At 39.8% G+C, this 21,538-nt stretch overlaps 1 protein-coding gene across 1 annotated transcript in view; it reads right to left on the bottom strand.

Annotated features, from left to right (window-relative positions):
* Positions 1–446: 446 nt before the first annotated feature.
* swap70b (switching B cell complex subunit SWAP70b) overlaps positions 447–21,538 on the bottom strand; it is a 33,537-nt gene continuing 12,445 nt past the window's right edge. Inside the window, exons 4-12 of the mRNA XM_004069443.4 lie at positions 20,301–20,528; positions 18,324–18,470; positions 15,685–15,793; positions 15,420–15,601; positions 8,984–9,091; positions 7,163–7,329; positions 3,564–3,762; positions 2,576–2,672; positions 447–1,489 (exon numbers count right to left, since the gene is read on the bottom strand). Of these exons, the coding sequence (XP_004069491.1) occupies positions 1,371–1,489; positions 2,576–2,672; positions 3,564–3,762; positions 7,163–7,329; positions 8,984–9,091; positions 15,420–15,601; positions 15,685–15,793; positions 18,324–18,470; positions 20,301–20,528 (1,356 nt within the window). The 3' untranslated portion in view covers positions 447–1,370. The remainder of the gene's footprint in view (positions 1,490–2,575; positions 2,673–3,563; positions 3,763–7,162; positions 7,330–8,983; positions 9,092–15,419; positions 15,602–15,684; positions 15,794–18,323; positions 18,471–20,300; positions 20,529–21,538) is intronic.

The raw sequence follows: 21,538 nt of genomic DNA on the forward strand, positions 1-21,538 counted from the left end.
AAAAGCATGTCTAATAAAAATATGGAAAGCAAATAAGAAGCAGACATTGCCAGAGGTTTCATATTCATCGACTTAATAACAACATTAATTACAAAATGATCCAACTGAAACTGATGATAGAAAGCAGCGGATTGATGCCAGTAAGTAATTAAATTATGGTACCAATACTAAACCTTTGACAAACCGCTGCAGTTTTGTTCATTCTTGTGCTCCCATTTTGTGCTCAGTAATGTCTGTGATACTGTAGCGCCCCCTCATGGATGTTGTTTTAATAGTTCAAATAAGTCAGAAACCAAAGTTGGAACAGGTAAGCCAAAAAAAGCATTAGCACATAGCAAATGTATAGACTGTATGCAGGGACCTTAGCTGCTTGGTAAAAAGGTAATTTTTTTGTCATTTTCTTGCTTCAAATCTGAATTTATTGTGATTAAAACAGAAACTGAAGCTTTTCAGAATAGATTTTTTTTATTGGGCTACATGATTCTTCTTCAGCTTTTTACAGACTTGTACAAAATTCACAACTTGTACTCATAACAGTGTGAGAGGCACCACTGGTTCGGACTCCAAACCTGCATTTAGAGCTCCTGTCTAAAGGCCACATCTGTAGAAACGCTTTCCACTCTAACAGCTCCTACAGTCACACCTAACCCAGGACACACAAACTACAGAAACAGCATGAGAGGAAAATATTAAGTGAACTGTATTCATGTAAAGGTGGATAAAGAACTTTAACAAAGTAGTAAAGTCTGCACAGAAAGTCATACTTGTTAGTAACGACAGATTTGTCGAAGGACTTGCGGTGTGACACGGCAGCTCTTCGCCTCCTCTCTGCTCAGAGGTCTGAATCTAAATTCAATGTTTTAAAGTGGTCAGGCTTTCATATAGTAGTGTATTTTTACGACACGAGCAATGACTTGAGACAATAAGGGAGTTATGTGCAATCTAAACTAACAAAATAATGCAGGTTTTCATCTGAGTTGATAAATATTGTGTTCTTTGCTCAAATTATTAGAAAATTTGATATTTTAGAATCTGAAAGAAGATTAAATAAACCAGATAAAGTCTTCTTACCTGATGTTAGTTGAAACTATTTTCTCAGAGCAACTATTGCATTATTTAAATAAAATGGGATTATCCAGATCTTTTTAGGCTTTATTAAGTCACAAAGATCTTTTTTATGGCTTTAGAGCTGATTCTGAGGGTAGAAGACTAAAACTTCACAAAGGAAATAAAAACTACTGACTTGTTAATGCCCACAAATGTAAATTGCTTCATTCAACCTGGTAACTCATATTTTTGAACTCCACTCGAAAAGGAGGACACCTGTCCTCAGGTCTCGTTCCACTTCTTTACGTCTGCCTGCAGCAGCTCTACTGGGCCTGAGCCGCCTGGTTCTTCCTCTCCTGCCACTTCTTCTCCCTCAGATTCAGTTCCAGGTCAGAGAAAGCTGCTGGGCCCCAGTTTGTCATTTTCAGCTGTCCCTTGTCTCCTAAAGGAAGAAAGCATCAGTTAGTTTAGATTAAAACATCACTCTTACACAAAGTTACCCTCTTCTTCTGATTTGAAATTAAAATGACTGTTTCAAGATTACCTGAAACAATTCTGATGTCTTTATTTTAAGCCCACAGCTTCTGAATGAGTTTAAAGATCCACTCTGATGAAAATTGGGTTTTTAGGGTTTCTAACATGTTCTTGTGGTATTTTTCTCAGGACATATGCAAAAAAAATTCAACTTAAAATTGCATTTCTTAGTATTAATTTGTTCAAATCGTTGTGAATCAGGAGCAGACGAAAAAATGCCATTTGATAAACATCATACTGATGGTGCAGAAAGTACACTGGGTGGGCTACAAACTCCCTGCTCTGTTCCATTCTGATGCATCCATGCAGATCCATAAACGTCCTTGTATTCCATAAACCTCTTTGTTTTCCTCGTCTGAGCTGGAATCTGGATCAGAACTGTACATCTGAATAGCTCCAATGTTTCCTCACCATTTTAATTTTAGGCTAAAGTTATATTCAAAGTACCATTAGCCGCCACACGTCACACTGTGTGAAATTTGTTTTCTCTGCATTTGACCCATCCCCTGGGGGGGAGTGAGCTGCAGACACAGTTGCATGGAACCACTGACCCCCCCCCAATCCAATACATCCAAGCAGGGAGCCATTGGGTCCCATTTTTAGAATCTTTGGTATGAGTCTGCCTGGATTTGAACTCATGGCCTTCTAGTCACAGAGTGGAAACTCTACCACAAGGCCACTGAGCTGGGGTGTGAGGGGCTGTAAGCTAGTGGGAGAGGGCATACACAAAGGGATGATGGGAATGGGGTGGGGGTTGATCTATGCCAGCGGCCCCGCCCACGACAGAGGTACATTTCTAATGAACTCCTGCTGCTCTGCAGAAACTATGACCTAGAAAACGACACAGTTTAAAATAAATAGTCTAAACACAAACAAGCATAAAGACCACAGGGAATACTTTTAAAATGGATGAAAAGATTGTTGGAGTGGGACTTCAATCACAGAATTCAGGTTGACTGTGCATTATTCCAGTTTACAAACAGGAAGTTGGTACCTGGCTGAATGAGCCGCAGCAAGCCTTCATGTTCAGCCACTTTGTGCTTCCAGGTCCGGGTGTTGTTTGTTGCATCTTCCAGTTTCTTTACCACTGACTGGTTCACACAAGACAGTTTTTACAAAGTTAAAAGTGTGTGACTCAACTCTTCAGGATATCTTTATATATTGTAATATCAGCTGATCAATTCCATTCATTCATCCATTTCAGGGCTTCCAAAGCCTAACCTGGCTGCTGTTGAGTGAAGGAAGGGAACACCCTTGACAGGTCACCAGTCTGTTGCAGGGCCACACAATCATTTCTACACACTCACACACCTATGGTCACCAAATTAACATTTGAAGTCGGTTTTGTGTCAGAAGAAAAACCACCGTGCAGCTGTTTAATTGTATTAATTGAAAACTTTGATTTTGTTACACATAAAAACGTCAAATGTGGCAGTAAAACCTGGTTTAGAAATATTTAAGTAGATCTACGTATCTACTCAGTATAATTGGAATAAAGTGTCCACCAAAACTCCTAACTATGACAGAAAAAAAAACACATTTTTTTGTAAAGGTCCAATAACGGCATGACAGGCTGGAGTTTGACGGAAAGTGCTTCAATGAGATCTGCAGACAATCCTATTACAGACATACCAGGACACCAACCACTCAGAGAAAAGCTCAACTTATAGTCCCCACAAAGTTTAACAAAACTTTGACGGAAGGTTGTTCAGTCGTCTGTCTGCCACAATCATTATCTTACTATCATAGTAGTAGGTTTAATTCATTCAGAAAATTGACAAAGCCTTTTCGATAAGAGGTGAAACGTCTTCTAACTTTAAAAAATAAGTCCAGATGAAAACCCCTAAACCTACTACTATGATGGAATCAACCTGGATGAATGAGAGTCTCCATCGACATTATCTTACTATAATATTTTTAGACCAAGCTTTGATTTTTTTCACACGATTGGATTTGTCACTTGATTCTTGGTGTCAGCTGACCTGATATTTCTCCAGCGCTCCCTGCCTCTCCTGCTCCAGCTGCTCCAGCTGTTGCATGGCGGCCTGCAGGGCACTCTCCTTGGCCAAACGCTCCCTCTCCAGCTCCTGTTTTTCCGCCTGTGTTTCGGAGATGGCATGCTGCTGCTTCAGGTGGATCTGCTCCAGCTCCGCCCTCTTCACGGCCTCTTCCTCAAGCAACCTGGGCAGTGTGCAGATAAAAAAGTCATTCAACCTTCAGTGCCATGTGCTTGCTTTTGTCAAACGGGATAAGAAAGTGACTATGATTTACATTTTTACTTTTTAATACTTAAAGTCTACTACGATCATTTTTTGATCTATTGTAAAATTTCTCCCAGTGGTCTTTTAATTATGATTATTCAAATCATATACGCGCATATACAAAGCATATACGCAAATACGCTGCTCCCTGCTCCATTCTGATGCATCTGCTTGCAGACAAATAGATACAATTTCTTCGATCCGATTTCTTTTCCTCGTCTGAGCTGGAATCTGGATCAAAACTGGATAGCTCCAATGTAGCCCGCCATTTTTGTTGCACCATTAATGTTAGGTTGAGGTTGTGAGGGTCTGTAAGCTAGCAGGAGAATGTGCAAACAAAGTGGTAACAGGTGTGTGTTTGACAGTGTGAGGCCTCGCCAACAGTCCCACTCACAATTACAAGTGAATTTCTATTGCCGCTCTGCAGACACTATGTCCTAGAAAATGCCAGGTTTTTTTTCTTTTAGGCTAAAAATGATGATCAAATGATGATGGGAGTGGGACTTTAGAGGTTGAAGTTTTCAATCTATAATACAAATAAGAGCATTTTGTTTGTTTGTCAAGCTTCTTTGCCGATGACATTATCCTTGATTCATTATACAAATCTAAGGCAAGACTTTTCCTGTCTGTGTATCTCTAAACCTTTACATCCAGAAATGTTTAAAGTCCCATTTTCTAAATTATAATTATCCCGTTTTTAGTCAAAATTTAGAAAACGGTGTCATTTTCTAGGACATAGTTTCTGCAGAGTGGTTGTAGTTCAGCGTATTTTCTACGTCACAAATACACTCTTCTTAAAACATTCCTATTTCACAAAAATGAAAATCAAAACAACTAAGAAATGGGATTTTAAGCTCAATTGTCTTAATATATGTCTTCCATGATCAGAAAAATATGACAACATGTTAGAAACAACATTTTTTTTTGGAGTGGTTCTATATTTATCCCTTGTGCTATCTTAGATGACCCCACCCTTACATTAACGTGTTCTTCCTACCATGACAAAGGTGGATAAAGGTGGAAAGATTTCATGTAATCCATGGACACCAGTGAAGATCACAAATCATTGAAGAAAAAAGGTTCAGCGCACTGTCTAGTGGGTCTAGATGACCCAACTCCCAATGTTAAAGTGCCTAGGATAGAACAAGGGTTAAAGACAACATGTGTCTACATGGTACATGTCAGCAGGGGGAGCTGTTATGTTATTATGGACGGATTTGTAAGCTGCAAACCTCTGCTGATGGTCTTTATATCCAGGCCTTAGAGTCAGTTCTTGTACTTAAGCTACTGACAAAGGTCAAATCTGGCTATACATGACACTCCATTAAATGTAGAGAAAGAAAAGACATGTGGAAAATGGATTACTGGGATGATTCAGTAAAAGTTGTGCTGTAACTAAAGAAAAGCGTCTTTGACAGACACGACACACTTAACTGCCAAGTCCAACATGAGGTGGAGAGCTAATGTCAGCAAAAAGGAAGGAAAGACGGGGAGGAAATGCGGCGGACTGCTGCAAGAAGACGTTGAAAGTCTAGATGTTTGTTAGGTTTTCTTTTTCAAAAAAGACACATTTAAAGACGCAGCTGATCCTTTTTTCTCCAGAAAAGCATGGGCACTAGGTCACAGAAAGAATAGCTTGGATCCCCCCCTATGCAGGTAAAAGCAACACGACCTGGTACATCATGTCAGAACGGAGTTATAAGCTGAACTGACATATTAGGAGTGTGGGAAAGAGGAAAAGCATGCTGATTCAACAGCCTGCAGCGGCAGCTATAATGAGAAGTTATTTCTTCCTGATTCATTCAGTCCTAAACCACAAAGAACCAAAACTGTCAGAGTTTGTCTTTACCTTTCTCGCTTTCTCAATTCTGACAGAGCCTTTTTGGATAGGAGGTGAAACGTTTTCAACTTTAAAAACCCAGTCCAGATGACAACTTTTCAACCTACTACTGCGATGAAATCAACCTGGATGAATGACAGTCTTTACAGACTTTCTCTGATATGCATTTTTTTGTATAAATGCATTCAGCTGCCCTCAAATATACTGTTTCTGCACTTTATGGGCAAACAAAAGAAGAATCCCTTTAGACTTATTTGACAAATGTTTGTTTTCTTCGTGTTTTGCTGTGCTCAAACCACAGCCTTCATTTCACCCACCTGCCAATCATAAAAAAGCATGCTACTTAATATTATCATACTATAAACAAACGCTAGTTCTAAAATTTAAATGAATATAAAATATACAATTTTAAATTCAAAACGTTTTTGACACCACTATGGGATAGCTTTTTTGTAGCTAATGTTTATAGCCTGATCGCAACAGCAGTGTCTGTCTTTATGTCATTTACAATGCATGGAAGACACGGATGATGTTGAGACTGGTGTCATTTCTTATTAAGAACTCCACAAAAACATCTGTAATGACGTCTCCATTTCTGGGTTCATGAAGTCCTTCAGTGATTCTCTCAGTACCAGCAGCATCACTCCTGCGTCTGTGTCTGATTGACAGCTGCATCCGCTGTTATAATCAGGGAACCTTTTTATTATTGTCTCTATGTAAATAAGAAAACCATTACTAAGTTATGGAGGCCCGAGCAGGCTCCCTTCTCTCGCGGCTCTCTGGCCCCCGGGACTGCTGGAGCCGGGGTGCGACAGACTGGCGACCCGTCCAGGGTGTATCCGGCCTTCACCCTTCACCCATCAGTAGGTGGGATGGGCTCCGTCCGGTCACCCAGCGGCCCCAGTGGGTTAAGAAAATAGATGGAAGTTCAGGATAAAAACGCTCCTATTGGATGTATATTCTACCCGCTGAACGATTCACTGAAACTCCCCGCTGCTCAAATCACGCCCCCGGACCTTAAATCGCGTCTGTACCATTGTCTTTACATTAAAAATGGCCGCCTCTGCTGCACAAATCGCGTTCGGCATGAACGCAGCTTCATGAACTCCTACCGTTCTGCAAAAATCATGTCCTAAAAAAATGGCACAGGGTTTTATTTTGTTAAGTAATGACATAACCATAACTAAAAGACCACTGGGAACACTTTGATGAAAGATGATTGGAGCAGGACTTTAACCTTCACTAATTGATCCAGTTTTTACAATTTCTACTTGAACTCTGAAAATCTAACACTGAAGAAGAACTGAGGCTTGTAGAGTTAAAGTTCAAAGTTCAAAGAAATGTCAACTATCTAAGAACAGTGTGTTGTATTTATTATTGTGCATGTTTATAACAAGCTGATGCCATTTCTCATTACTGAAAGACTGTTTGACCTTTTTCAAGCTTCACGTGAGAACGTGTCCCTCCTACTCTGACATACCGTGCCTGCAGCTTCCGGACGGTTTCCTCATCCTGCCTGGCGCGCCTCTCATTCTCCAAAGCCGCCTCCAGCTCGTTGTACATGTCCTCCAGCTCCTGGACCCTCTGCAGGTACTGCTCCAGCTCCGTCGACTTCTGGGCCATCTGCTCCTCCATCTCCTGTCGTACCTGTGAAGAGGCACAGACAATGCTTTTCCTCATCTGGGATAAATACAAATAAACAAATCAATCTGTTTTGTTGATCTTGTTTTAAGGCAAAGTCTGCACTGCTGAATAAATATTCAGATATTTTATAATTGTAATCTTATTTAAAGCTGCAAGTGGAGTTGTAAGGTCCACAGGCACTACCTGCCCCTGTCGGCCCCTTTTTCCCCGCCTTCACTGGCTGCTAAAAGCCCCTTAGAGCTGCATGTGACAAACTCATGGTTAGACCACTTTTTTTCAAAATGCCACCTTTTCTCATGGTTTTATCTCCATAGCAACAATGTTATTTTGGGTCGCCTAGGGTTAAAAAACAGGTCTCTGTAATTTTAAGAAGAATCGGCAAAATTAAACTTTCGGTTTTCCTTAGCAGCATAGGTTTTTTGGTCAAATTCCTCCACATTTCTAGTACATTTATATCGTACGTCATATCGTTTAGTTCAGTTTGAACCAACAATTCACGTATTACATTTTTACAATATTCCAGTAAAAAATATGCCTGCAACAAGGGAATACCACATTTGCAAACTCACCAAAAATACCTTTAATACCATTTAAAATACCAATTATGATCATCAACCTCTAAATCCAACATTTTTTTCTCCAAGTAGCTTCTCCTAATGATGCTCGAGAAGTAATGAGGCAATAGATTGAAATTCCTCTGAGTTTAAAGTTGTAGCTGGTGCAAAAAGTGATTTGTTTTAATTCAAGATGGCGGCCTCTTTCTGAGGTCAAAGGGCAACAAAACTTTGGTTGTGGTTGTAGATTCATCCTGATGGCATGTATCCAATTTATGAAGATCCCTTTAAGTAAAGTTTTCTTTTTAACATATTGTGTAAAGATGGAAAAATCACCAAAAATTCACACTTACTGGTCACCAAGCCGTTGGTCCTGTGGGCATCCCAAAATAATGTCAAAACGTCTTTTTGAGATCCCCAGCCTGTGTGTTTTGGTTTCATTATTTTAAAATATTTTTGAGCCCCATAAGAGATTCATTTTTGATGGTGTTGCCCACTGTGATGTTGTCTTTTTCATTTTTTTATGAGGGCGGGGGGAGTGGAGGAGACATTTACTAAGCCCAGAAGTTAATTTTTTACCCGTGCATGCAAATTTAGGCTTTTGAGTGTGACAGGGGTCAACTTTTTGCTCTAATACAGATAGAAAGAAGAATTGTGAAAAAAACAATCTGGTCCTTGCAGTCCAGGGGGGGTTAGTGTAGAACCGCCACTGGTTAGAAGCAGCTGAAAACTGAGTAGAAAGAGGCAGAAATGAAAGCAGATAATAATCTTTGGCCCACCTCATCCTGTACAGATGTAACTATGCCCTGGTGGCACAGCTTTAGGCCCTTAAACTCACCAAATGTGCCTCACACTAGCAGGTAAAAATGCACCAGTGGGAAGTCTTTCTCAAATCAAAGTGGAGTTCCGAATTTTCAAAATAAGCTGTCAGTCACCGCTTTGACCAATTCAAAAGATTTTTACTCAGGTCTAAGGTTTCAGTTCAAGGTTGAATGAAAATACGATGAAACAGCATTAAGCTAAAGAGGAAGTTGTGCGACAGCCGCCAGAAACTGTTTCGGATCTGATAAATGAATGGAAAGCAGCAGCAGACAGAAGCCTACCATCTTTTCTCTCTCCAGTTCCCGTTGGTAGCGGTTCTGCAGCTCCGTTTGGGTCTCAAGGCGTCGTTTTTCCTCTTCTGTTGCATTGGCTGCTGCCTCTTCCAGGGCCTAGACAAACAGATGTGGAAATGCGTCAAATTCACTTCAAAATTTGGAATATTCTGTTTTTAAATAGCCGAACTGATGCACTTATCAACAAATCCCGTGAAAAAGTTTCAATAAGTTTCCTACATTGCTAGCTGTTTTTGTTGTACCGGTGATGTTAGGTTGGGGACGTGAGGGGCTGTAAACTAGCGGGAGAGTGTGTAAACAAAGGGATGATGGGAAATGAAGTCACACATACAACTGCAGAAACTATGTCCTTGAAAACAACACAGGTTTTTTTAATTTTGGCTAAAAACAGCATAATAATAATTATAAGACCACTGGGAATGTTTTGGAAATAGATCAAATGATGATCGGAGAAGGACTTTAAACACTTCAATGTCAATAAAATTGTGAAAACAGTGTTGGCATTAGAGCTGATGGTGAATTGGAATTGATCTTCCATTTTCTGGAGTTACAGTTGCACCCCGATTTCCTCACAAATTTCTCAAAAGAAATAATATCTGAATGTAAATGAAGTGTGCAGATTGGGAATTCCCCCCCAGCTGTGAATCCTCTGCAAACTGCGGCAAGAGCGGTGCGAGCCGCGAAGAGTCCATTGTGAGTGTGCGGACGCGGATCGCTTGTGTGTTCATTGTGCATTCATGCAAACAACTATGCGGGACTTTTGCACCTCAATGCTAGTTTGTTGTGCTTCCCCAGCTCCCTGCTGCACACAAAAGCATGGTTATCCTCTTGTGAGCCTTGCACAATTACAGCGTGAACTATATGAGTGTGTCTGCGTCTCCCAGCGAAGCTGGCGTCCCACAACACAAGAAGCCTCAACTGAGCCAGCTTTTTTTGCATAGCACCTTACCTACACAAACACAACTGAATTAATTGATAAAAAGCTCTTCTCTTGCTGTGCACAGCTTACAGTGCTTTACAATTACAAACAAAACATAGACACAAAAATTTAAATAAAAACTCAACCCACCCTTTCCCCTTCCTCCTCTCCTCCATTATCATATACAGTACATTCCATGAGCCCACACACAATGAATCATTCTTAGAAAAGTAACTTCTAAAGTAACTAATATCTTGGCTCTGCTGTGAGAAAACAGTATATTGGGATTCTATTTATACCAGGAACCTGCTCAGCCGCAGAACCACCGCCACAGCGCCCTCTCACACACAATATGATTATAAAAACTAAAAAGTGAAATATAAAGTAAGAGTGCAGGTTCTGCTACATGTAAAACAAAGGTACCAAAGAGCTGCGTCCATCAGTGTGCACCTCAGCATCTAAAAGCAGCTTATGATGATTGCTTCCTGCAGATCTCAGAGCTGGTTTATGAATCGCTAGTATTTAAGTCCATCTTATCAACCCACAATACTTTAAAAATCAATTCTAATTTTAACTGGTAGTTGGGGAACTCTGGAACAGCAGTAATATGGTCAGTTCTTCTGGTTCTGGTACCAGGGTTCTAAATGGCCTCTCTAACAGTCTCTTTAGAATTGGCAGACAGAAAGCGCTCATTTCAGTCTCATTCACATACACACACTGATGGCGGTTCTACTGGCACCAACCTATAACTATAAAGAGCGATGAGCGGTTCAATGTCTTGCGCAAGGACACTTTGACCCATGTACATGCACAGTGGGAACTGAACTTGCAACCTTTCTACCTATTCAGTACCTATTCTACCTATTCAGCCCATGGTAAAAGGCTGGTTTAATTGTGGCCTTGATGTGAGCACTGAAACTCAGTTCTGAGTCTAACTTGACTTTGTAGCATTTATTCCTCGAGAAATCAACTCTTCAGTTGCCATCCCTCTTTCCTTTGTGTCCCGCAGCATTCCTGCACCAGAACGTTTTCACAATTCTTCTGACTTACTGTGCCTTTCAACAAAAATTTGACCCTGACCACATACACAAAAACTGGTCACACACCTAGTTCCCCATGAAAAGGAATTTTTGATATGATGAAAGCCCCCCCCAAATATGATGACTTCACAACGGGAAACAAATAAATGTGGTCAATATCTCTTATAGTGCTAAAAAGACAAAACAAAGATTTTAATCAAGCGATCTTCACAAAAATTTCTCAGTCTACAACCAAAAACTAAGTTTGGTTGACCTTTGACCTGGGTTAACCCTTGTGCTATCCTAGGCACTTAAACATTGGGAGTTGGGTCATCTAGACCCACTAGACAGTGCGCTGAACCTTTTTTCTTCAATGATTTGTGATCTTCACTGGTGTCCATGGATTACATGAAATCTTTCCACCTTTATCCACCTTTGTCATGGTAGGGAGAACACGTCAATGGAAGGGTGGGGTCATAGGATAGCACAAGGGTCATCAGTTTAAAACCCTTCATAGAACTCACTACACAGGACAAAGGATGTTCAAGATGGGCCTCAGAGAATCATACATTTGTGGGTTTTGTAACAGCAATACCCCAGATCATTACTTGCACGCACTGTGGCTTTGCACATCTGTCTACTGGTGTTGGCAGAAGGTGTGTGTAGATTTGTCAACCTGGTTCGACATCCCTATCACAGCCTCGCCATCTCTTTGTGTACTTGGTGATACTGTATGAGCGCCATCAGTATAGGAAAGATCCAAATCCGTCATCTTTACTGCCCTTTGCATAGCTAAAAAACAGTAAAAAAAGCATCAGTCATAATCAAAAAATTGTTGTAGCATATCCCATTCACATAGTTGGTTTATTATTTTTAATTTAATCCAGTTTATTTATATAGTTCAGATAAGCAGTCCTAAAGCACACCTTCACTGAGATGCATGTTTTACCTTTTTCACTATTTTAAGCCTAAAATGAACTCACAAGGTTTACCTCAACAGAAAAGTATTTTGAAGGAGGAAAACAGGTTTTAGGTTCTGTCGAGGTATTGACGTAACCTTCCTGTCAGTCCGCACAGACAGAATGATTAGTCAGGTTTGGTGGGATTTACAGGAAGAACACGCGAGTGTAGAGTTATTAGCTGCAGGAAGAAGCTTGATGCAACTTTTAGCAGAAACCACCAGCATTGTGAGGTGACCTACTTTAGTTGCATTAAAGAAAGCCGAGTTTGAACAAAAAAAAAAACCAAACGGCTCATAGCAAAGTACTCACTCATGACAGAATCAAAGATATAAAAGAAAAACAGAAATTTGGTTCTTGCAGGTCTCAAAATCAGATAAACAACCTTAGATGGACAACAACCTGAGGCGTGTTGCGTTGTCCATGTTGTTGTGCAACACCCGGTCAGCCGAAGAGCATTTGGAGGACTGTGTGTTTGTTTCATTTCCCTAAAATGTTTCAGGTCCTGTCAACTTTTCACAAAGTGATCCTGGAATGTCACTTCATTCCTCCTGTAGAAGTGTGAAGCTGTGATCTGTTTACACACAGTCAGTTCTGTGGAGAACAAAGGCTTGGTTTTGACACCCACACACACCACAGTGCCCTCTCTCTTTGTCCTGACGAGACTTTGAAGATTGCCATAAAGATATTCGTTTGATGACTGATGTCTGCAAACAATGCTTCTGGGTAATTTTCGCCTACATGGTGCACCAAAAATACTTCCTCAATGCTTCACTTCAAAACGATCAGCTTTTGGAAGGTGAATTTACATTTTGACTGTAAGAATATGCTTTTTGCTGTGTTTTTTCATACAGACTTATGTTTTCTATTTCCTCAAAAGAGTCAAGAGCTGATTTTCTTTCAGTATGTCCTCATGTCTGAATCGTTCGGTAAGTCATGTTGAAACTATTCCCTTTCTGTTCAGTAATTGCACAAACAAACATCCTATTTGTAACGAGGAAAAAAAGAAATAAACCAAAGCATTCAAAAGTAAAACCTGAACACATTTGATATCATTGCAAATCCAAGAAATTTGTTTTTGAAGATCCTGAAAGGCTGATTATAAGTGATACAAATTTTATTGTGATAAATGGACATAAAAAGTACTCCCATCTGAAATGTGTGCCTGAATTGTATGTTTTTTATTTCTGTGAATATTTATATAAAAAAAAGAAGGATCCATTTCTCTCATGACTGCAATTTAGGAGTGACAGACAGCATAAAATACTTCAGAAAGGCACAAAAATAGTTTAATATTGTACTTACACCATCTAATTTGTGTTCATTTTGCTCTTTTTAAAACAAGTTTGCACGACTGCATTGTTTCCTAAATGTGTAAAATAAACATGTGTTATTATTTAGTCTATTGTGTCTGAGGCCTTTCCTTATCATCCACTGAAGTGTTTTTCAACCACTAGTGTGCCGTGGGAGATGATCAGGTGTGCCGTGGGAAATTATTAACTGATCTAAAAACATTTACCATCTCCAGGATATCAGCTCTGTGTTCATCCAAACAGGCCCTGATAAAACACTGAGTAGTTAAGAATATGAAAGATCGTAAAATACTTTTTTTCTTTGTGTTTATTTTATTTTATTAAAGACATTTTGATAAGAATAACGGTACTGCGATTTAGCTGCAGCTTCAGACGTTTTCTGAAAAGTCCCACACCTTTAACCGTCTCCACCAATCATTCTTGGAGGCATCGTCACAAGTCATCAGTCTGACCAATCAGAGGTGGTTAAAGTCTTCACTTCCTTGTTCCGATTCTGCTCATAAAGTCTCTCAGTTTCAACAAAATACCAGCTAAAGCTCGTCTTTAGCGGTGTAGCTTTCCACAGAATCCGGTATCAGACCGTGGAACGAGTGAACAAAACAATGAAGCTCAGAGAAGAGAGTCTCTCAGCGTTCAGCGGCTGTATGCACTACATCTCCCATGATGCATTGGGTTATAGTGACAGCGTCTCAGCGCACAATGAGTCTTCCTTTGAAGTCTTGAAATCACAACGAACACACATCAAACAGTTTTTAAATCTTCTAACTTTACTTTTATCACATCTTTTAGAAAAAACAGCTGCAGCTTCCAGCTTTTTCTGCCACAATTATCACAAAAATTCATGTGAGATTACAGAGGGACTGTAGATCAATACAGACTATGAGCTTCTCCTTTTTTTCTTTAAATTTTTGGATGCTGGTGTGCCGCAGGATTTTTGACAAGGTTAAAGTGTGCCGTGGCTCAAAAAAAGTTGAAAAAGACTGCTCTTTTGTGCGGCGGTGTGTCCACATTCTTCTAAAACAGGCCAAAATCTGTCAATGATAACACTATGTTGACCTAAATAAAGCATTTTTGTGCGTACCAAGCATGTAACTGGCAACATTAGGGAAGAAGGACTTCTTGTAAGTGACTAAACAGGAAAAATGTTTCTAAAGAACCAGAGATCATCTGCTCTAACCGGTTGACCGGTTTTTATTTCTAAAAATAGCAACTGCTGTTTGTTTGGTTCTACACCAACATTCATGAGAAGCAACTGAAAATTTCAATAAACGTTTGTATGGAGATAAGTTGGTAAACTTGTATTTTCCTACTGGATGAAAAACGTAAATTTTTAGTGTTTTTTAGCCTTAAAACATGATTTTTAATGGAGTGGGTCTTTGATTTACTCTCCTTTAAGAGAAAAGAAATTTCCCCTTTTATATGGAAATGTCGTAAATAGGCTTTAATTAGGAAAAATTAAAGCCAAAGCTAAAACTTGACTTTGGAGTCTTCGGAACACAAGTCTGCACTTCCTCATACAGAGAAGATTCTTTTCACCAGCTAATTAAATGATCAGCCCTGAAACCACACTCCTGCTGGTTCTTCCTAGTTCAGAAGGTCAGACAGATTCAACCCGGACAAAAATAAAGCTGAACTGGATAAGAAAGACTCAGAGACTTTCCAGGGGAAATCCATCATACTTCTTTCCTATTAAAAATATCTAGTAGATTACTTCCTGGATGACTCCCTTTTATGGCTATTGTACTTCAAAATGAAGAGTTTTCAGTTGTGCAGTGATGACTTCTAAGCCTGCCCATGATCAGATAACCACGTAAACAATGCTTCTCCATTTTTATTCAGTGAATGAATTAATTTCTTCTTTTTACAAAGTGAAATTTGCAGCATGCAGAAGCTGTGATCAGAACTAATCCACCAAGATCTAACCCTCCCAAATGCACGAAGCACCTTTGAGTTGGACCTTTCCATGCCTGGTCTTTTGAGTGTTTTGTTGCCTTTGCGGCTTGATCATCACTGATTCAGTCTTTCCTGTAAGGTTTTACAGCCTAGAATCACATGACCGCAAAACCCAACTTCCTTATTTTCTATTCAAATCAATGAAGTCAATCATCACTCCACTGCAGATTTGTTTTCATCAATGTTCTCTAAGTGTGACGTACGACTAAAAGAAAGTGATAAAGAGCTGGATGTTTGCTGGTGAGACCGTTTTCCTCCTACCTTCCTCATGTTCTCCAGCTCCAGCTGTTTGGCCTCGTTGGCGGTCTGCAGCTCCTTCATCCTCCGCTCCAGCTCCTCTTGCTCGGCCTGATGCCTGAGCCGCAGGTCGCGGCGCTTCTGTCGGGCCTCGCGGTGCAGCGCCGGCCGGCCCTCACGCAGCAGGCTCACACACGTCTGAATGGCTTCGTTCAAAGGTTTGGACCCATTAAGTATGAATCAATAAGCGTAAAACATGAATACTTAATAAAACTGTCTCTAGACTCACCCTGGATCCACTCCTGCTTCTTCTTCTTATCGGATGCACTTATTTCAAAGCTCTTCTGAGATGACTTGATGAGGAAGAGGCACTTTTTCCCCTCTTTGTCTTGTAAAGGCTGCAAAAGTTAACAACACAAACACTTCTTACCAGTTGAGAATACGCAGAAGTGCGTACAAATATGAAAAGTACCAGGAAACTTTGACATACAGAGTTTCAAGCTTTTCCACTTAATGATTTTCTTTGTTCCTTTCGTTGATTTTTATCTATTAACCCGACAGTAGAATCAAATTGGCGTTATAAAAACATTCCTTATCTCACGTCCAACAATGTGGCCGTTCAGACTTGGATAACAACACTTGCTGGATCACTAAAAGGTCATCGTTAGACGTTTCAGTTTTTGGTCCCAGAAACATAAAGTGAAGACACTGACCAGACAGAAACCCCTACAAGCAGCAGCATTTCACACCAGAACGCCTGATCTTTTTGCTGACACCACAGATCTGCACTGTTGGTCTGAAGACCGCTCAGTCACAAACCAAACCACAACTATTTACAAAAAAAAGAGAAGCGTGTGTTAGACCTTCCTAGAAATTCTCTTTCGATGTAATCTCTCAGGACTGTGATAGTCTGATTTATTCCAATCAGTTTAAAATGATGATGGTCCAATTTAGTCCACAACATTTGAAGCTCAAATTATCATCACTTTATGACGGTCTACAACCTTTTATTAGACCACCGACCAATTTAATGTCAGTCAATATTTTCACAGACCGAACTGTAAAAGCCTGATGTAGGCATCTAATTTAAAAAAAAACATTCATTAATTTTCTAATCTTCCAGTTTCCCTCGACTTTTGAGGTTAAAGTTTATCTTCAGCCTCGGTAAAACATCTGCAGCTGATTTAAACTTTATTTGTTTGTGTAGGAAACATTAACATGTGATGCAGATTTTATAGGTGTGACAGATAAATAGAAATAAAAAAGATCATTAAAACTGGTATTTTCTAAATGTAATAATAAACATGAATCCACCTTTTGAACAACTTTATTAGCAGCATCCTGGTAATATTAGACAACCAGTTGCTGATTATTCTGCATTATTATTATGGTCTGTGGGAACAACTGTCGCAATAAATTCATATTTGAAGTAAAGAGAACTGGTTTTTGTCTGTAAAATACAGATTTCTTTTACTTTAAAGTCCAAGGATCTTCTTTTGTTTTCTCTTTGGATCTTTTATGCTAAAAGAAACTTTCCAAATATGTTTGCTTTTTTGTCAACTTTGCTAGCTTGTTGGTTTCAATTTATTGGCCGAAGCAACCACCGTAAAGAAGTAGCGGATGGATTTATTTTTTTTACATGTCACCGAGCAACTTGTCTTGCATCAAGAATGAGTCCGATGTGGTGGAGAGAATCCAGAAGTTTTCCAAAATAAAACTTCCTTCAGAATCAGATTTTAAATAAAACAGAAAGAATAGGGGGTTGTGTTTTTTTTCTTTGCAGACCGATACCAACTGTCCCAAGGACCGGTACTGGTCTGCGGCCCGAGGGTTTGGGGGACCACCGAGCTACACAACTAACCAAGGTTACATCAAATCATTTTTCTGGTCTAATCCTGAGCTAAACGTGCAGTTAGGTAACCATTGAGAGGAATGAGCAGGTTCAGGTTGTTCAGTTTATTCATGGTTTAATAGAAGCATTTTGTTTATCCTGAACTGTCTTGTTTTTGCTGAGCAGACAGTGATGTAGGCTACCTGCAATACTTGCATGAAAAAAGTTTATGTCTTTGCCTAAATCAGAGGTCTGCAGCCTGAGGCACTGAAGCCACATACGCCTCTTTATGCCTCCATTGTGGCTCTTTGGCTTTGAAGAAACGACTTGAATAAACAACAGATTTGTAGTTTTGGTCCATTTGTTTCAGTTAACTGAGTTTTGTCTTTAACTTTAGCTTTTTAACATGTCAGATAAATGGGCAAATTATGGTCAAAGATTTAATCTACTGTCACTGTGATTCATTGGTAGAATAATCTACATATATAATAGGTACATATTCTTATTTTTTGCACATATCTAGTTACTGTTCAGAGTTAAAGTTCTTAAAGTGTAAATATACATCTTCATGTGTAGTTTTAAAAATTGGATTCAACACTATTGTTGTTATTTGTATAGTAAACAGAGAAAAAGAATGACGGCACATTAGAGTCCTTTTGATAGAAAATTCCAGGTTTGATTTGGCTTTTCTCGTATTTTAAATTCAAGTAAATCAGCTGCAGCAGGAAGATCTAATTTGACAAAGGGTGAATTTTATTTTGAAAGGAACTCATATGTGCTGCTGTCAAAAGTAAAAGGCATGCGATTTTTTAATGTAAAGAATATAAAGCTGTTAAAATGAAAATATTGTAACTATCTTAAGGCTACCTTTTAAATGACTTAGTGCCACAAAACATAGATATAAAATGTATTTTTCTACGTCGTGAGGGGGGACTATGTGGGTCTGGCTTGGTTTGGATCAGTTAGAAACTGGACCGAATGGCTCTTTAGGCATTAAAGGATGCAGACCAGCGGCCTGAATCTTCCTGCTTTCTAACATTCTCAGAGTCACAGAGTAGAAAACCTGAAGTGTTTCAGTCAAACCATGGGTTTCTTGCCTCCACTAAGCAGCCTCCATCCAGCAGAATGTCCCCTTTCTTTTCTGCCATGTCTTCTCCAACATAGTAGGAGATGGAGCTGGGCTTCAGCACAAACCAGCGCTCAGTCCAGTTCTTCCTCTTGTGACCTTTTTTCATCATGTAACCCTGCAACAAGAAAGTGCATAAATTCACAAAAAATGAAGGTAACTAGATCATTCTTACTTTGATAGAGGGATGTGTATTCAGGCTACATTGCAAGAAATTCCATTTTATTCTACATGTTTTTGAATAAATCCAGATTTTTTTCTTGTAAAACTCTAAGAATTATTCCTAAAATAAAATCTACTGACAAATTGCTGTAGTATGAATAAAGACGGGCACACCTGTAAATATTAACACTACTGAAAGGTTCTTTTCTTCTTTTTAACAAAGAAATGAAACAAAAACATTGTTAGAAAATAGGGATGTTTCTATAGTTTACTGTTTCGAGTGTCTTTCTTTCTTCAAGGGATCGACGTCTTTATAGAAAAAGACAAGATTTGCTGTTTTCATTTGAGGGAAATTCGGTTTTTATTCGTTTGATACAGGCAAAGTAAAAAGGAATTACAACACTAATTTCCAGTTTTATGTCCATATGAGAGCTGGAATGAGTGACCCCCCCCCCCCCCCCCCCACACACACACACACACACACACACACACTTTCCAAATAGGAGGTATCCACTGAGGGAAATGAACAGTTATCATTATTCTTGTCAGAACAACTATTCTCGCTCTGATATCTTTAACATGTTCTTGATAATCCTAATTTTGTTCATATTATTTTTTTTTCTGTAGTAGAAGTTATTTAAATTATGAACTATCAAATCAGATGCCTTAATAAAAGTAGATGGTCTCAAGTCAAATGTTCGAAACGTTTGACTGAAGTGCTGACGGAATCAACAATTCCAAAATCCAGTGCCCTAGAAATTTCCCAAAGGTCTCTGAGAAAAACCAGTGTGCATCAGTGCTCACTAGATCGGCGAATATAGACCACAATGCATTGCGTCTGAACAAGTTTTGCAAAAGAAATTGTATTTAAAGTATTTTTTTAATAAACCATCATCATTGTCATCTTCAGAACACATAAGTAATCGTCCCAAAACGCTCATATTAATTAGATTTTAACTTTGTGAAATCGTTGACGTCCTATTCACCGTTTAAAAAAATACGTAGTGAGCTTGGTGTCCGTATTGCTTTAAAAATCCAGAGCACTCCATTGTCCTGCACTATATAGCTTTTTAGTAGTTAGGGATTAAGGTGGGAATTCGGACACAGCCGGATTTTTCCGACCCTGCGTTCAGTAGTAGGGGTGGGGCCTTCCAACAAGCTCACTTCTGATTGGTGAGAGTGGTTGCCATAGAAATTATAACCAACTCGGCCAGATCCCTACTTACTGATGTTGTCTGGCTCCAACATTCATTCATTCATCTTCTTGACCGTTTATTCCCTTTTGGGGTCACGGGGTTGCCGGAGCCTTGGGCGTAGGCAAGGGATACCCTGGACTGGTCGCCAGTCTGTCACAGGGAATATCCTCAATCACACATCCATTCACTCTCACACTCACACCTATGGACAATTTAGAGTTGCCAATCAACCTATGTAGGTTGTATCCCATGTTTTTGGACGGTGGGAGGAAGCCGGAGATCCCGTAGAAAACCCACGCATACACGGGGAGAACATGCAGACTCCACACAGAAAGTCCCCAGCTGGGACTTGAACCGGGGGCCTTCTTGCTGTGAGGCAAGAGCGCTAACCACTGCGCCACCGTGCAGCCTCCAACATCCATACCTTAAAACATGTTGCGACTGAATTAACGTCATTTGGTTGGAGCTGGAAGTAAGCCATTGTCTACGGGTGATGTCAAACTCACATGGTCCAAATCTAATATACAGTCAATGGTTATGACAGGCGGTAGAACAAAGATTGTTAAAAAAAAATTGGTTGTGCTGGTCACCTGCTTGAGCACATCCAGGATCAGCTCCTGGTAGACCTCTGTGATGGCCATAGAGAGCGTCTGCCGGTCAATTCCCTTACTGAAGTGGCCCGAGCCCACCAAGCCGATGAGCTGCCAGACACTCAGACTCTGCTGCTTTGAGTTCAGCTGGAGCTTGTAGTCCTCAAAACGCTCCTCCACCCAGCTCCCGCCCATCGCCTCCGTCAGCTTACGCAAGAAGTACTCAATCTGTGCGAAGGGGCATTCTGACAATGATTATAACCGACACAAAATAATGCAATCATACACCAAACTTTACAGCTGTTGATGAAAAATTAATCTATTTTTTTCCCACAATTCATCTTTCAATGAGTTGACATTTGTATTCATCTGAAAACAGTTTTCCTGCGATTCAGCTCTGATATTTGCCGCACCCAACAATAAATCTCCCGGCATTTATGAATCAACAGGAAGCTGCAAACTTGAAATTCTGCTCGAGCCCTTTGAGGCTTTCCAGCAGGGTGCACGGCAAAACCATGAAGCATTACAACTGTTAGTGCCTACCTGCTCATTACATATCTGTAGACAGAATTCAATTCAGGTTTCACTCCAATCTTGTTTTGATTTTTTTTTCAAAGTGGTCTTTTAACTATGATTATGCCGTTTTTAGCCAAAAATCAAAAATCACGTGACGTTTTCTTGACAAAGTTTCTGCAGAGCTGCAGGAGTTCATTAGAATTTCCCTCTGAGTTGAGGCCGGGATCCTTTTCCCACTTCTCCCCTCCCTGTTGCTGAGAGCTCTCTCTTTAGACGCTGTCCCACTAGCTCACAGCGCCTCATGACCCCAACCTAACGTTAGCGGTGCAACTAAAATGGTGAGCAACACTCAAGCTATGCAGCCGTACAGTTTAGATCCTGGTTTCAGCTCAGACAAGGAAAACAAAGACGCACATGGAACTATTTGTCTGCAAGTGGATGCATCAGAATGGAGCCGAGCCAATAGATGATTGTACGTAAAATCTACAATCTTTTTCCAACAGCATTTTTTTCATCTGCTCCTGATTAACAATGATTTGAATACAAAAAAACTCAAAAATGCCATTTTAAGCTGAATAGCTAATACAGCTAATACTTCATGCATGTCCTCCATCCTCCAGAAAATGCAATAAGAACATGTTGAAAACACAATTTTCATCAAAGTGGGTCTTCAAACCAGGCCATTTGTTGTATGCATATATGTGGCTTCAGTGTTTGGTAAC

The sequence above is a fragment of the Oryzias latipes genome, chromosome 6 (genome assembly GCF_053564925.1).
Source record: "Oryzias latipes strain Hd-rR chromosome 6, Olatipes_Hd-rR_3.1".
NCBI lineage: Eukaryota > Metazoa > Chordata > Actinopteri > Beloniformes > Adrianichthyidae > Oryzias > Oryzias latipes.